The sequence below is a fragment of the Aquarana catesbeiana genome, linkage group LG02 (assembly GCF_042186555.1).
Source record: "Aquarana catesbeiana isolate 2022-GZ linkage group LG02, ASM4218655v1, whole genome shotgun sequence".
In the NCBI taxonomy this organism is placed as follows: domain Eukaryota; kingdom Metazoa; phylum Chordata; class Amphibia; order Anura; family Ranidae; genus Aquarana; species Aquarana catesbeiana.
The window spans coordinates 589,400,357-589,417,285 of NC_133325.1; the positions used below are offsets into that span (position 1 = coordinate 589,400,357).

Here is a 16,929-nt window from a genome sequence, read left to right on the forward strand (position 1 = left end):
CAGTAGTCCTGTGGACTAATATCACCACACTTCCCTTTTATTGTCACTACACTCTCTCATGGGGTGTGGAAATAGTTTTAAAGAAGAAGTAAACTCTGCTGGGGTTTTTTTTTTTTTTTTTTTTGCTTTTTTTTTTCTTACCTGCAAAGTAAAGGCAATAATGTGCTAGTGTGTATCGCATACTAGCACATTATGTGACACTTGCCTGCAAACAAAGCCCTCATCATCCCCACTGGAGGCCGCATCCATCTTTGCCTGTCTTCCGTCCGGGTCCGCGGACTCTGGCTCTGTGACTGGTTCACGGCAGGGCTCTGAAGAAACGGCACCGGTGGCCGTTCCTTCCATGCGCTGACGTATTTGGCGCAGTATACAGTAAATAGTTCCTAAATGGTGCAAGTTTAAGAGATATTTACAGTACCTATAGGTGAGCCTTATTATAGGCTTAAGTATGGGTACAAACATTAGAGGTAGGTTTACTTCCTCTTTAAATAACTACTTGTTCAAGGGACTAAATTTGGGTCCCCAATCTACTTGTCCTGATTAAAAAAAAAAAAACAATGATTTTAACCGAAACCGTATTTAAATAAGGTGAAGGCTTGATGTTATTAGGCAGAAGTTATTTTAAGGAATGTCTGGGGATTTTAAAAACTCAAGGGGCTTTATGGTGACCTAAACTTTTAATGCCTTTAACATTGCGCCGTTTATCTTCTACTCACCTAGCAGGGAGGGAGGAGAGACCTTGCAGTGTGACAAGCACCGATTGGGTGCTCGTCAGGAAAGGGATGTGTCGGACTCTCCATGGTTAGCAGAAGCGCATCTGCTAAGCAAGTAAAGAAGGCGCCAGCCTCAGTGAAAAAAAAACTATTCACCACTTCCAAAATCTTTAAAACCGCAGCCTTGGGCTGAGATGAATGATTGTGAAAACTTGCTCCTCTCATGGATCTGTACAGATCTATGCGAATTGAGCAGAAGGAAAAAACAAAATCCCTAATGGGCGTTGAACACCTCTGCCCAAATCTGGGCTTATACTGCCAAATGCTCCTTAAACATCATCTTAGACTACTGAAGTCTTTATTTAAATAAATATAAAGAAACACGTAAGGATAGGTTTACTACACAGCAACCTTGAATCGCTCTCAACTAGAATAAAACAAATCATGCCATTTGCTGAGGTACAACAGTCAAATTCAATATGATTAACCACTTGGCTTCTGGAAGGTTTACCCCCCTTCAGGCCCAGGTCATTTTGTGCCATACTTCACTGCTTTACTTGTAATTGATAATTTGCAGTCATGCAATGCTGCACCCAAATAAAATTTGTCTTTTTCCCCACACAAATCGAGATTTCTTTCGGTGGTATTTGATTACCACTGCGTTTTTTATTTTTTGCGCTATAAACAAAAAAAGACCGATCATTTTGAAAAAACAAAACCATATTTTTTATTTTCTGTTTTAAAACCTATCCAGTAAAAAACACGAATTTTCTTTTTAAATTTAGGCCAATGTGTATTCTGCTACATGTTTTGGTAAAAAATCCTAATAAGCATGTATTGATTGAATTACGCAAACGTTATAGCGTCTACAAACTATGGGATATATTTATGGAATTGTCAGTTTTTTCTTTTTTATACTAGTAATGGAGGGGATTAGTGACTTATAGCAGGACTGCAATACTGCAGTGGACAATCGGATACTAACTGACACTTTTAACACTTTGCAGGAACTTGTCACTGTACTAATGACACTGGCTGGGAAGGGGTTAAACATCTAGGACTCCTATAGGATACATTTAGTACAGTGCAATCAGTAAAGCAGTAATATAACATGCATAAAACACAAGTGTACCAAAAAGAAAGTCTCTTAATATCCAAGCATATAAACATCTAGGACGATCATAGGGTTAACTGCGTGCCTAGCCAGTGTTTTTGTGTAGTGTTAGGTGCTTTTACTAAGCAATGTGCTTTGCAGGGATACAAAATCCATATCCCCCCTCCCCCCACCAGAATAGAGATCTGCCTTGTTTACATAGTAATCATACGTGATTCTGCACAGGAGAGCCACCCCAGTAAAACTGCTATGGGGCAGTCTTTAAGTGGTTAAAGCCCCACACCAGGCAAAATCTATCCTACTAGTCCTAACACTCACTCCCTTCTAAACCAATCCTGTGAAGTCTTTTGGTGTCTTTACCATGTGAAACCAACAGGTAAATTGGTACCATGTGTTTGTGTGTGTGTAAAGTGAGCTTTTTGACACTTTTTTTTGTTTTGCAATTCAAAGTGTTTTGTTTGCCGAGCCTTAAAGCGGCGTTCCACACAGATTATTTTTATTTTTTTAAATTATGGATTACGTTCTATTAAGCTTGTTTAAACACTAGGAATCAATGCTATTACCGAAATCGCTGCTTAATTAAGTTTTTTTATATTGCATACTTTTTATTTTTGCTTTGCAGAGCGCTTCAATATCTAGTGTTAGCATGTGAGGCCCACTGGCATTCTCTTCCTTGATATGGTGATGCTGGTTACCCAGCGTGCATCATTTACATAGGGTGCAGGGAAAGTATGCCATATTCCTATTACAAGGCATGTTTACATGCCTTGTAATAGGAATAAAAGTGATCAAATTATTTTTTTTTAAAGTGTCAAACTAAAATATGTAAAGTAAAATTAACAATAAAAAAAAGTTTTTAAAGTGCCCCTTTCCCCGTGTGCTCGCATGTAGAAGCAAATGCATATGCAAGTCCCGCCCACACATGAAAATGGTGTTCAAACTCCACATGTGAGGTGTCGCTGCGAACGCCAGAGTGAGAGCAATAATTCTAGCCCTAGATCTCCTCTGCAACACAAAATATGTAGCCAGTAAAAAATTTTAAAGCGTCGCATATGGGGATTTTTAAGTACCGAAGTTTGGCACCATTCCATGAGCGTGTACAATTTTGAAGCGAGACACGTTCGGTATCTACTTCAACTTCATCTTTCACATTATGCAAAAATGGGCTAACTTAACTGCTTTTTTTTTTTTTTTTTTTTTTTTTTTTTAAAAAGCACAAAACTGTTTTTTCCAAATAAAAAAAAAAAGTTTCAAAAATTGCTGCGCAAATACAGTGCGAGATAAAAAGTTGCAATGACTGCCATTGTATTCTCTAGGGTCTCTGCTAAAAAAAACATATATAATGTTTGGGGGTTCTATGTCATTTTCTAGCAAAAAAAATCATGATTTTTACATGTAGGAGAGAAATATCGGAATTGGCCTGGTTAGTAAGTGGTTAACCACTTGACCACTGGGCACTTAAACCCCCTTCCGAACCAGACCAATTTTCAGCTTTCGATGCTCACATTTTGAATGACAATTTTGCAGATTTATTAAAAAAGAAAAACTGAAATATCACATGATCCTACGTATTCAGACCCTTTGCTCAGTATTTAGTAGAAGCATCCTTTTGATCTAATACAGCCATGAGTCTTTTTGGGAAAGATGCAACAAGTTTTTCACACCTGGATTTGGGGATCCTCCGCCATTCCTCTTTGCAAATCCTCTCCAGTTCTTTCAGGTTCTATGGGAAACGTTGGTGGACAGCCATTTTTAGGTCTCTCCGGAGATGCTCAATTGGGATTAAGTCAGGGCTCTGGCTGGGCCATTCAAGAACAGTCACGGAATTGTTGTGAAGCCACTCCTTCGTTATTTTAGCTGTGTGCTTCGGGGCATTGTCTTGTTGGAAGGTAAACCTTCGGCCTAGTCTGAGGTCCTGAGCACTCTGGAGAAGGTTTTTGTCCAGGATATCCCTGTACTTGGCTGCATTCATCTTTCCCTCGATTGCAACCAGTCGTCCTGTCCCTGCAGCTGAAAAACACCCCCACAGCATGATGCTGCCACCACCATGCTTCACTGTTGGGACTGTATTGGACAGGTGATGAGCAGTGCCTGGTTTTCTCCACACATACCGCTTATAATTAAGGCCAAAAAGTTCTATCTTGGTCTCATCAGACCAGAGAATCTTATTTATCACCATCTTGGAGTCCTTCAGGCGTTTTTTTTTTTTTTTTTTTTTTTTTTAGCAAACTCCATGCGGGCTTTCATGTGTCTTGCACTGAGAGGCTTCCATCGAGCCACTCTGCCATAAAGCCGCGACTGGTGGAGGGCTGCAGTGATGGTTGACTTTCTACAACTTTCTCCCATCTCCTGACTGCATCTCTGGAGCTCAGCCACAGTGATCTTTGGGTGGTTCTTTACCTCTCTCACCAAGGCTCTTCTCCCCCGATAGCTCAGTTTGGCCGGACGGCCAGCTCTAGGAAGGGTTTTGGTCGTCCCAAACGTCTTCCATTTAAGGATTATGGAGGCCGCTGAGCTCTTAGGAACCTTAAGTGCAGCATAAATTTTTTGTAACCTTGGCCAGATCTGTGCCTTGCCACAATTCTGTCTCTGAGCTCTTCAGGCAGTTCCTTTTTGACCTCATGATTCTCATTTGCTCTGACATGCACTGTGAGCTGTAAGGTCTTATATAGACAGGTGTGGACTCAAATGAAGGTGTAGAACCATCTCGAGGATGATCAGAAGAAATGGACAGCAACCTGAGTCAAATATGAGTGTCACAACAAAGGGTCTGAATACTTAGGACCATGTGATATTTCAGTTTTTCTTTTTTAATAAATCTGCAAAAATGTCAACAATTCTGTGTTTTTCTGTCAACATGGGGTGCTGTGTGTACATTAATGAGGGAAAAAAATTTACTTAAATGATTTTACCAAATCGCTGCAATATAACAGAGAGAAAAATTTAAGGGGGTCTGAATACTTTATGTCCCCACTGTATATATGAAATTTTTGTACTTTTTTTTTTCACACAAATAAAGCTTTCTTTTGGTGGTATTTAACCACTTGCCGACCGCCGCACGCCGATGTATGTCCCTACTTTGGGGACGGATATCGTTGTTATGGCAGCATCTAGCTGCCATAACCCCAGTATCCCCGTGTTCGGTCGGCTACAAGATAAAAGTGGTCTCTGCGGCAAATTCGCAGCGAGATCACTTTTATTGGGGCGGGAGAGGGGGCACCCCCCTCCCACCGCGATCCTGTGCCCTCCGCCTCTTACCGGAGTTGTCGGAAGTAGCAGAGGCGATCGTGTCTGTCTCCTTGCTAGGTATGGAAATGAGTGAGGGGAAGATGGCCCCCACTCGTCTCCATAGCATAGCAGGGCGGAAGCGACGTCAGCGTCACTTCCGCCCATACGTCTTAAAGGCACATTTTTTTTGTTATTTTTTCAAAATGACGACTTTTTTTTTTTTTTTTTTGCATTTAAGTCCAAATATGAGATCTGAAGTCTTTTTGATCCCACATCTCATATTTAAGAGGTCCTGTCATGCTTTTTTCTATTACAAGGGATGTTTACATTCCTTGTAATAGGAATAAAAGTGACACAATTTTTTTTCTTCTTAAAACAGTGTATAAATAAAAGGTAAAATAAGAAAAGAAAAACATTTTTTAAACGCGCCCGGTCCCGCCGAGCTCACGTGCAGAAGCGAACGCATACGTGAGTAGCGCCCTCATATGTGGCATGGATGAGCATGAGTGGGGATGGATTAGTCATGGATGGGGATGCCTGAGTATGGATGGGATGACTGAGCATGAATGAGTAGGGCTTGGTACGGCTGAGTATGAATGGGGGGTGGATGGGATGGCTGAGCATGGATGGATGGATGAGTATTGCTGAGTATGGATGGATAAATGAGCATGGATGGGTATTGCTGATTAGGGATGTATGGATGGGTGGCTGGATGGCTTGAGTGGGCACAAATCAGCGCTGTGGGCACTACACATCCAGCCCACAGTGCTGCAGCAGCATCTGATCTCTCCCCTCTCTCCCCTCTACCTTCTCTGTACCGATCTGTACAGAGAGGGGAGAGAGGAACCAGACGCAACGCCGGTTTGTTTACAAGTGATCGCTCCGTCATTTTGTCAGTGGCCATTTACCATGATCCGTGATGCACCGGGTCCGCTGGACCTGATGGTCACAGATATTCCCGGGAGCGCGATTCTGGGAGGACGTCAATGTACGCCCTCCCAGAGTTATCATGCCGCACTGTAGCCATCATTTGGCTATGGCGCGGTCGTTAAGTAGTTAACGTGTTGCCATAACAACGATCAGCGAAGGAGGAAGTGCCTGCCCCATTGTTATGGTTTCATAGGTGCGTGATCTAAAGCAAACACATTTAGCCTCAGAGCATCGTCCCTTTCGGTTTGCAAATAACGCAAAGATGGCCTCCGGCACTGCCCACGGACTCCTGGGAAAGAATGGCACACATCTCCCAGGAGCACTAGCGAGCACAGGCACTGAGGGAAATGATGTCAATCGCCGTGGAAAGGAAGTGACAGATTACAAGGGTCCCCATAGCAACAGAGTAGAAGGAGTGAGTAAAAAAGAAAAAATTCCAAATGTTGTTGCTGAACAATAATGCTGTTTATTTCTGTAAAGTAGGTTTTATGGGTGGAACTCCGCTTTAATGGGTCTAACTGCCAAAGTTATTGTATACATGTTAAAAAACAAAAAAACAAAAAACACAAAGCTCTAACAACCGTGCATTAACATGAGTTACCCTGTTTTATTTAGAGAAGGGGTGGGATTAAATAAGTTTGTACTTCTTCCCACTCCTTTTCAGACATAAACTAATTTATTTTTTTATAGTTCATTGTTATCTCTTGTAACTAGTTTTTTGTGATTTCTACTACGGAATGATTGAATGATTACTACTTTTATTTTATTTATTTATTTTTTTTTTTTACACTTTTAAAATAAACTAAAACGTTCTAAAAATTTGTTCTAAGAAAAAAATTGTTGAAACAGAAAATTAAAAAAAAATATATATTTTTTTCTTCCTCTTAAAGGATCAGATTAACCTAACTGGGATGGCGGCCATTGAGAATGGACAGGATATGGCTGAACAACCAGTAAGTTACTGTTTTTTGGTTCTTTCCATTTTCAGTGAAAAACTTGTAATGTAACATCCAATGCTATCTTTTATTACGATGGCAAGGTTTCCATGCCATGCTTCTTATGAAGCAGATGCCACCTACTTTGATATTACTTTAAGTAAATAAGTGATTACCATAAGAAATAAGTGGTTGTTTCAAGAAAAAGTTATTATTGTGAACATTTTCCGGTATTATGTTGGTTGAATGAAATCCAGTGCTGTTTTGAAATGATTTTGAGACATGTCTGATCTTTTCTTATATAAGTGTCTTAGCAGATTCTGTATGTTTCTTGGCACATTTAATTGTGTTTCACCGTGAATACCAAAATTTGATGTTCCATTGAAGCGTGTCACAAAGGTTTGGGAGCCAGTACACTAGGGTGTGGATTCTGGTGGTAGAAAAGCCAGAAACCTTGCAAGAATGTTTGCAACTTGCTTGGTGAAGAAAGACAACTGCGGGTTGTGGAGCATTTTTTTTCTCATTTCTCAGACATACTCTGTTTTTTTGACTATCAAATACTTTAAATCCGAACATGATATATATTAATGCAGAGGCACTGCATAATAAAAAGATGTCAGTGGCAGTTTGTTTTTTTTTATTATAAGATATTTGCGCAACTGTTTATCCAATCTATAATTTCAGGAAAAATGCACTAAAATGTAATTTAGTTCACACAAAAACAACTAAATCCCCATTTTTATTGATTTTTTTTTTTTTTTTTGTGCAAAAGGTGTGGTAGTGTCGCGTAAATAGATATCAAATTTGTCAAGCCTCAAAAATGCATGTGCCTGCTAAACGGCAAAAAATTATGGCATCCAAAATTATCAATAGGTGACTTATTGGCATTTACAGCTCATCAATTTAACCGTAAATGAGGGACCTAAAATTCTTTCTCTCACTCTGGCTTGGGCAGTGATCTATGTGTGGTGCAATTGTTTGCATTCATATATGGAAATAAACACAGGGCCCCATATGCTCAGACCTAAGCAACACTCAGTCGCCAATATTCCAGAACAACCAAGAAGACAATTTTGCCCATGGGACTTTTATGAGTGGTGCTAAGTAAAATTGTACAACAGATGTAAAAAAACACTAAATTTATCCCAATTTACATAAATATATACACATTTACATTGATTGTGTAGAAGTGAAAACAGTTTCACCAAAGTACATTCTATATGCCAACGCGGCTAATAAATCCTGGTTCATTTGCTGAAGCTGTAATCTCTATGCGTTTTGCGGAACAATGCCCACTTCATCAGGAGTGAACCGCAGTTGGTTTATATGTACATACGGAAGTTATTTGGGTAAAGATCAAGACCACATGGTAAAGGTTTAGAGAGATGACATCTAGATCTTGGTCACCCATTTATCCTCAGCTCCTGGGGGAACCTCTACTGTGGAGGTTTTCGCAGAATTCAGATCTAGATGCCATCTCTTTCAACTTTTACCATGTGGTCTTGTTCTCCTGATGAAGTGGGCGTTGTTCCGCAAAACGCATAGAGATTGCAGCTTCTGCAAATAAACCAGGATTTAGCCACGTTGGCATCTAGAATGTACATTGGTGAAACTGTTTTGCTTTTGGGCCAAAAAGTTTAATTTTTTGTCTCATCTGACCAGAGCACCTTCTTCCACATGTTTGCTGTGTCCCCCACATGGCTTCCCGCAAACTGAAAATGGGACTTATGGCTTTCTTTCAACAATGGCTTTTTTCTTGTCACTTTTCCATAAAGGCCAAATTTGTGGAGTGCATGACTAATAGTAGTTCTGTGGACAGATTCTCCCACCTGAGCTGTGGATCTCTGCAGCTCCTCCAGAGTTACCATGGGCCTCTTGGCTGCTTCTCTGATTAATGCTCTCCTTGCCCGGCCTGTCAGTTTAGGTGGACGGCCATGTCTTTAGTAGGTTTGCATTTGTGCCATGCTTTTTTTTTTTTTTTTTTCCATTTTCGGACGATGGATTGAACAGTGCTCCGTGAGATGTTCAAAGTTTGGGATATTTTTTTCTTAACCTAACCCTGCTTTAAATTTCTCCACAACTTTATCCCTGACCTGTCTGGTGTGTTCCTTAGCCTTGCTGATTGTTCACTAAGGTTCTCTAACAAACCTCTGAGGCCTTCACAGAACAGCTGTATTTATACTGAAATTAAATTACACACAGGTGGACTCTATTTACTAATTAGATGACTTCTGAAGGCAATTAGTTCCTCTACATTTTAGTTAGAGGTATCAGAGTAAAGGGGGCTGAATACAAATGCACGCCAAACAATATTTGTAAAAAAATTTGAAAACCGTTTATAATTTTCCTTCCACTTCACAATTATGTGTCACTTTGTGTTGGTCTATCACATAAAATCTCAATAAAAATACATTTACGTTTTTGGTTGTAACATGACAAAATGTGGAACATTTTAAGGGGTATGAATACATTTTCAAGGCACTGTATGTTTTCTATGTAAATTACACTTTGTATTTTTATATATTTGTTGTACTATTTTACTTGGCACCACTCATAAAAGTCCCATGGGCAAACTTGTCTTCTTGGTTTGCATTCGCATGTGTCGGGGTGATGGGGGTGAAAATATATATATATATATATATATATATATATATATATATATATATATATATATATATATATATATATATATATATGTACACCACTCACATTTTTGTAAATATTTTATATCTTTTCATGTGACAACACTAAAGAAATGACACTTTGCTACATTGTAAAGTAGTGAGTGTATAGCAGTGTCAATTTGTTGTCCTCTCAAAATAACTCATCACACAGCCATTAAAGTGGAGTTCCACCCAAAAGTGGAACTTCCACTCATCGGATTCCTCCCCCCCCCCCCCCTCCGGTGTCACAGTTGGCACCTTTCAGGGGGGAGGGGGGTGCAGATACCTGTATATTACAGGTACCTGTACCCACTTCCGGCGTAGATAGCCGCAGAATCTGCGGTTATTCACGCCACATCCTGTCTCCCCCCCCCCCCCCCCCCCCCCCGCTGTCTGCTGGGAAACACACGGGTCCCAGAGACAGCAGGGACCAGCCGTATTGCGCTGCGCGACTCGCACATGCGCAGTAGGGAACCGGGAAGTGAAGCCGCACGGCTTCACTTCCTGATTCCCTTCCCGAAGATAGAGGCGGCAGCACCCGAGGACCGAGAGATGGTTCGGCCTCGGGTGCCGACATCGCGGGCGCCCTGGACAGGTAAGTGTCCATGTTTTAAAAGTCAGCAGCTGCAGTATTTGTAGCTGCTGACTTTAAAAAAAAAACATTTCGGTGGAGCTCCACTTTAATGTCTAAACCGCTGGCAACAAAAGTGAGTACACCCCTAAGTGAAAATTGGGCCCAATTAGCAATTTTCCCTCCCCAGTGTCATGTGGGTTGTTGGTGTTACAAGGTCTTGGGTGTGAGTGGGGAGCAGGTGTGTTAAATTTGGTGTTATCACTATCACTCCATCATACTGATCACTGGAAGTTCAACATGGCACCTCATGGCAAAGAACTCTGAGGATATGAAAAAAAAGAATTGAAGCTCTACATAAAGATGGCCTAGGCTATAAGAAAATTGCCAAGACCCTGAACATGAGCTGCAGCACAGTGGCCAAGACCATATAGCGGTTTAACAGGACAAGTTCCACTCAGAACAGGCCTCGCCATGGTCGACCAAAGAAGTTGAGTGCATGTGCTTAGCGTCACATCCAGAGGTTGTCTTTGGGAAATAGACGTATGAGTTCTGCCAGCATTACTGCAGAGGTTGAAGGGGTGGTGGCTCAGCCTGTCGGTGCTCAGACCGTACGCTGCACACTGCATCAAATTGGTCTGCATGGCTGTCGTTCCAGAAGGAAGCCTCTTCTAAAGATGATGCACAAGAAAGCCCGCAAACAGTTTGCTGAAGACAAGCAGGCTAAGGACATGGATTACTGGAACCATGCACTCTGGTCTCATGAGACCAAGATAAACTTATTTGGTTCAGATGGCGCAAGCGTGTGTGGCGGCAACCAGATGAGGAGTACAAAGGCAACGTGTCTTGCCTACAGTCAAGCATGGTGGGGTGGGTGTGTCATGGTCTGGGGCTGCATGAATGCTGCTGGCACTGGGGAGCTACAGTTCATTGAGGGAACCATGAATGCCAGCATGCACTGTGACATACTGAATCAGAGCATGATCCCCTCCCTTCGTAGACTGGGCCACCGGGCAATATTCCAACATAATGACCCCAAACACACCTCCAAGACACTGCCTTGCTAAAGAAGCGGATGGTAAAGGTGGTAGACTGGCCAAGCATGTCTCCGGACCTAAACCCTATTGAGCATCTGTGGGGCATCCTCAAACGAAAGATGGAGGAGCGCAAGGACCCTAACCTCCACCAGCTCTGTGATGTCATCATGGAGGAGTGGAAGAGGACTCCAGTGGCAACCTGTGAAGCTCTGGTGCACTCCATGCCCAAGAGGATTAAGGCAGTGCTGGAAAATAATGGCGGCCACACAAAATATTGACACTTTTTGGTCCCAGTTTATACATTTTCACTTATGCCGCGTACACACGGCTGGAATTCCCGACAGAAAAAGTCCGATGGGAGCTTTTGGTCGGATATTCCGACCGTGTGTATACCCCATCGGACTTAGATAGAGAACATGTTCTAAATCTTTCCGTCGAAAATGCCGACAGAGGTTATCACGTTGGCAAGTCCGACCATGTGTACGGGGCATAAGGGGTGTGCTCTTTTGTTGCCAGCAGTTTAGACCTTAATGGAGGGCCAGCAAATTTACACTGTTATGCGTGCTGTACAGTCACTACTTTACGTTGTAGCAAAGTGTCATTTCTTCAGTGTTGTCATATGAAAAGATATAATAAAATATTTACAAAAATATGAGGGGTGTACTCACTCTTGTGAGATATTGTGTGTGTGTGTGTGTGTGTGTATGTATATATATATATATATATATATATATATATATATATATATATATATATATATATATATATATATATATATATATATATATATATATATATATATATATATTTATTTTAACAGTAACACTTTTTTTTTTTAAATGTTTTTCTTTTTTAAGTTTTTTGTTTTGCACTCATTTTTATTGTTATCACAAGGTAGCTAATAAGCCCCCTATGTGATAGTATTGGGCAGGTGACAGGTACGCTTTGAGACATCAAGCGACTCTTAGATTCTTAATGACTCCCCTTTATCTGTTCAGGCAGATCAAGAACAGCACTGTATTTGATTCGCGTTGTAGCTGGCTTTTCAGCCAGGATTTTGATGGCTCTGAACCCGGAAATGCTCAGAGCTGAGTGCTTCTGGGTTCACATGCAGCAGTGGAGATCTGGGAACAAATGTTCTCTGATCTCATTCTGCTCACCATTCTAACTGTGTATGTTGTGGTCCTGGGAGAAGTGAGAGAGCCAGGGAACCACAGTGCAGGGCGGTCTGGCTGTTTGGCACCCACAAGTCTCGTAAAAGTGATTGTACGACCTTGCAGATCACTTTTACGTAAAAAGCCTGAGCCTGTTGCATAAAGCTGAAACAAGCTCACGGCTACTACTGCAGCTGTGAGCTTGTTTTAACCCCTTCAGACTTGAGACGGTTTGGGAGATAAGTGGGAATAATGATTTCAGGATATGAATATACCCCTAAATATGCATATCTTGGACTTGCCACATTTAGTCACTATTGTTCACCTTAGTTATAAAGCATGTTTGCCACCATTTGCTGTACATCAGGGTTCCCTGTTCTCTCAGCAAGCGTCTTCGTATTTATAGCATGGGGACCCACTGAAATCTTTCCTTAGTACATTTAAGGTTGTTCTGTCATAGAAACTCAACAGAGAAAACTAGAATTACACTTGTTCTTTGTGGGGAAGCACCCATGACTGCACTTAGATATTTCCTTCTCTGTAATAGCTTTTGTGACACTTTTTATATAAGTCCCTTGGCCCTAAGTAAGAAGAAGAAAACCTTTTTACTTCCTGGGCAAGAACAATTGTTTTATAATGCTAATTTCTAGTGAAGATTTTCAGAAAAGGAATTAGTGGAGAGAGTATCGCCTTCTCTTCTACTTCTCTTTTTTTTTTTTTTTTTTTAATTATCCTGAACAATTTTTTTTTTTTTTTTTAATGTTACTTAGCCACATATATATGATATTTATGATACTTTTATATCTAGTATTGAAATTATGTAATTGTGGTTTGTGAAAATAGTATGGGTAATTCTGATTGAATATATTGGCATTGTAGAACCCGTAGCATTCTGTACATTGTAGATAGTAAGGCAGTATATGAATATGTATGTATGTACAGTTGTGCTCATAAGTTTACATACCCTGGCAGATTCTATTATTTCTCGGCCGTTATTCAGAGAATATAAATAACACAAAAACATTTCTTTCACTCCTGGTTAGTGTTTGGCTGAAGCCATTTATTGTCAATCAATTGTATTTACTCGTTTTAATCATAATGGCAACAGAAACTACCCAAATGACCCTGATCAAAAGTTTACATACCCTGGTGATTTTATCCTGATAACATGCACACAAGTTGACAGAAAGGGGTTGGAATGGCTATTAAAGGTAACCATCCTCTCCTGTGATCTGTTTGCTTGTAGTGTTAGAGTGTGTATATGTGTGTGTATAAAAGGTCATTGAGTTTCTGGACTCCTGACAGACCCTTGCATCATTCATCCAGTTCTGCACTGATGTTTCTGGATTCTAAATCATGGGGAAAGTAAAAGAATTGTCAAAGGATCTACGGGAAAAGTTGGTTGAACTGTATAAAACAGGAAAGTGATATAAAAAGATATCCAAGGAATTGAGAATGCCAATCAGCAGTGTTCAAACTCTAATCAAGAAGTGGAAAATGAAGGGTTCTGTTGAAACCAAACCACTGTCAGGTAGACCAAGAAAAATTTCAGCCACAACTGCCAGGAAAATTGTTTGGGATGCAAGGAAAAACCCACAAATAACTTCAGGTGAAATACAGGACTCTCTGAAAACGTGGTGTGGCCGTGTCACGTTTCTACGTACCTTATCGATGAGCCCAGTAATACAGAGGAAGGCCTCCCTTGTGTATCTGACTCGCAGGCCCTAATGGAGCAGACAGGGGACCTGAGAATACAGTATGGTATGAGTGCCTGGCAGGTAGGTAGTCAGAGTTGCTCAGAAGTTCCTGATGCCACAGGAACGAGGACTGGTTGGGTAAGATGCACAGCAGGCAGTAGAGGAGCTGGGTCGGCACAGCAGGCAATGCACAGCGGATCAGTCCTGAGGCATTTGGAGAGCACAGATAGGCACAGGCACATACAGGTTAGAGAAGCCGGACAGGTGCAAAGGCAGGTCGGAGTACAAGCTTGGTTGGCAACAGGCGGACAGCGTGGTAACGAGGAGCAGGCAGGATCAACGTCCGCGTCAAGCTGAGGCAGCAGGCAGGTAGTCAGATAGTCAAAGGCAAGCCGGATCAGTACACAGGAACAGCATCTCCAAGCAGGTTACAGGTAGCAGGGGTCACAGGAAGCTGCAGATCAGACAGCACTGACTCTGTTTACAAGCCCAGTTTAAATAGGACATCTGGCGCCAAAACTCGCGCTCACATACGTGCACCAGCAGCAAGATTCCTTCTGTAAGGCATTTCCTGATAGGCCGTTTCAAGATGCACAATAAGAGGCACTTGAAGAAATATGGGCTGCATGGTCGAGTCGCCAGAAGAAAGCCATTACTATGCAAATGGCACAAAGTATCACGCTTACAATAAGCCAAACAGTACAGAGACAAGCCTCAAACCTTCTGGCATAAAGTCATTTGGAGTGATGAGGCCAAAATTGAGCTTTTTGGCCACAACCATAAATACTACGTTTGTAGAGGAGTCAAAAAAAGCCTATGATGAAAGGTAGGGAGGTGGATCGCTGATGTTTTGGGGATGTGTGCGCTACAAAGGCACAGGAAATTTGGTCAAAATTGTTGGCAAGATGATTGCAGTAAGTTATCAAAAAATACCGGAGGAGCATTTGCATTCATCAGCCAGGAAACTACACATGGGGACGTACTTGGACATTCCAACATGGCAATGATACAAGGCCCAGTTGACCTGTCATTGGCTAAAGTAGAATAAAGTGAAGGTTCTGGAGTGGCCATCTCGGTCTCCTGACCTCAATATCATTGAGCCACTCTGGGGAGATCTCAAACGTACAGTTCATGCAAGACGGCCCAAGAATTTACAGGAACTGGAGGCTTTTTGCCAAGTGGAGGGGGTGATACACGGTATTAAGAACTGGGGTATGCAAACTTTTGATCAGAGTCATTTGGGTAGTTTCTGTTGCCATTATGAAAAAGAGTAAACACAGTTGATTGATAATAAATGGCTTCAGCCAAACACTAACCATGAGTGAAAAAAGTTTGTGTTATCATTCATATTCTGTGAAAAATGGCCAAGAAATCATAAACTCTGCCAGGGTGTGTAAACTTATGAGCACAACTGTATGTATATACATTGTAGCAAAGTAGTCAGTGTACAGTTTTGTATAACAGCATAAATTTGCTGTCCCCTCAAAATAACTCAACACACAGCCATTAATGTCTAAACCACTGTCAACAAAAGTGAGTACACCCCTAAGTAAAAATGTCCAAATTGAGCCCAAAGTGTCAATATTTTGTGTGGCCACCATTATTTTCCAGCACTGCCTTAACCCTCTTGGGCATGGAGTTCACCAAAGCTTCACATGTTGCCACAGAAGTCCTCTTCCACTTCTCCATGACAACATTGCGGAGATGGTGGATGTTAGAGACTTTGCGCTCCTCCACCTTCGATTTGAGGATGCCCCAATAGGGTTTAGGTCTGGAGACATGCTTGGCCAGTCCATGACCTTTACCCTCAGCTTCTTTAGCAAGGCAGTGGCCATCTTGGAGGTGTGTTTGGGGTTGTGTTTGCGGCCCAGTCTACGAAGAGTGGGGCTCATGCTCTGCTTCAGTATGTCACAGCACATGTTGGCATTCATGGTTCCCTCAATGAACTGTAGCTCCCCAGTGCCGGCAGCACTCATGCAGCACCAGACCATGACACTCCCACCACCATGCTTGAGTGTAGGTAACATAAAAAAATTGTTCAGGATAAAAAAAAAAAAAAAAAAAATTGTGTATGTATGTGTGTGTGTGTGTATGTATATATGTATATGTGTGTATGTATGTGTATATAATATATTACACACACAGTTGCAATAAAAAGTATGTGAACACTTTTGGAATTATATGGATTTCTGCACATAAAATGTGATCTGATCAACAATAGACAATCAGTCTGCTTAAACTAATAACACACAAAGAATTAAATGTTACCATGTTTTTATTGAACACACCATGTAAACATTCACAGTGCAGGTGGAAAAAGTATGTGAACCCTTGGATTTAATAACTGGTTCAACCTCCTTTTGGCAGCAATAACTTCAACGAAACGTTTTCTGTAGTTGCAGATCAGACGTGCACAACGGTCAGGAGTAATTCTTGACCATTCCTCTTTACAGAACTGTTTCAGTTCAGCAATATTCTTGGGATGTCTGGTGTGAATCGCTTTCTTGAGGTTATGCCACAGCATCTCAATCGGGTTGAGGTCAGGACTCTGACTGGGCCACTCCAGAAGGCGTATTTCCTTCTGTTTATGCCATTCTGTTGTTGATTTACTTCTATACTTTGGGTCGTTGTCCTGTTGCAACACCCATCTTCTGTTGAGCTTCAGCTGGTGGACAGATGGGTCTCCTTGCTGTACCCAGCCACCCACACCACGCTTGTTTTTTCCTTTATTATTGGAATCGATTCTACTACAATTTTTTATATACTTTTATGGAGTGTTTGATGATCATGATGGATCTAATAAATGCCAATTGAATTTTTGGATTTACACCATGTGGAGGCTCCTTGTTTCTTTCTTTATACATGGTTTACCAATGCTGACAAGAAC

The 16,929-nt window shown here is 41.3% G+C and overlaps 1 protein-coding gene across 2 annotated transcripts in view; it reads left to right on the forward strand.

Moving 5' to 3' along the window:
- EYA3 (EYA transcriptional coactivator and phosphatase 3) overlaps window positions 1-16,929 on the forward strand; it is a gene marked incomplete in the record, with an annotated part of 181,106 nt that overhangs the window by 49,766 nt on the left and 114,411 nt on the right. The window contains 1 exon segment of one of the 2 annotated variants that reach the window (XM_073616250.1): window positions 6,876-6,938. In XM_073616250.1, coding sequence (XP_073472351.1) covers window positions 6,897-6,938 — 42 coding nt within the window. 2 annotated transcript variants of the gene reach the window in all.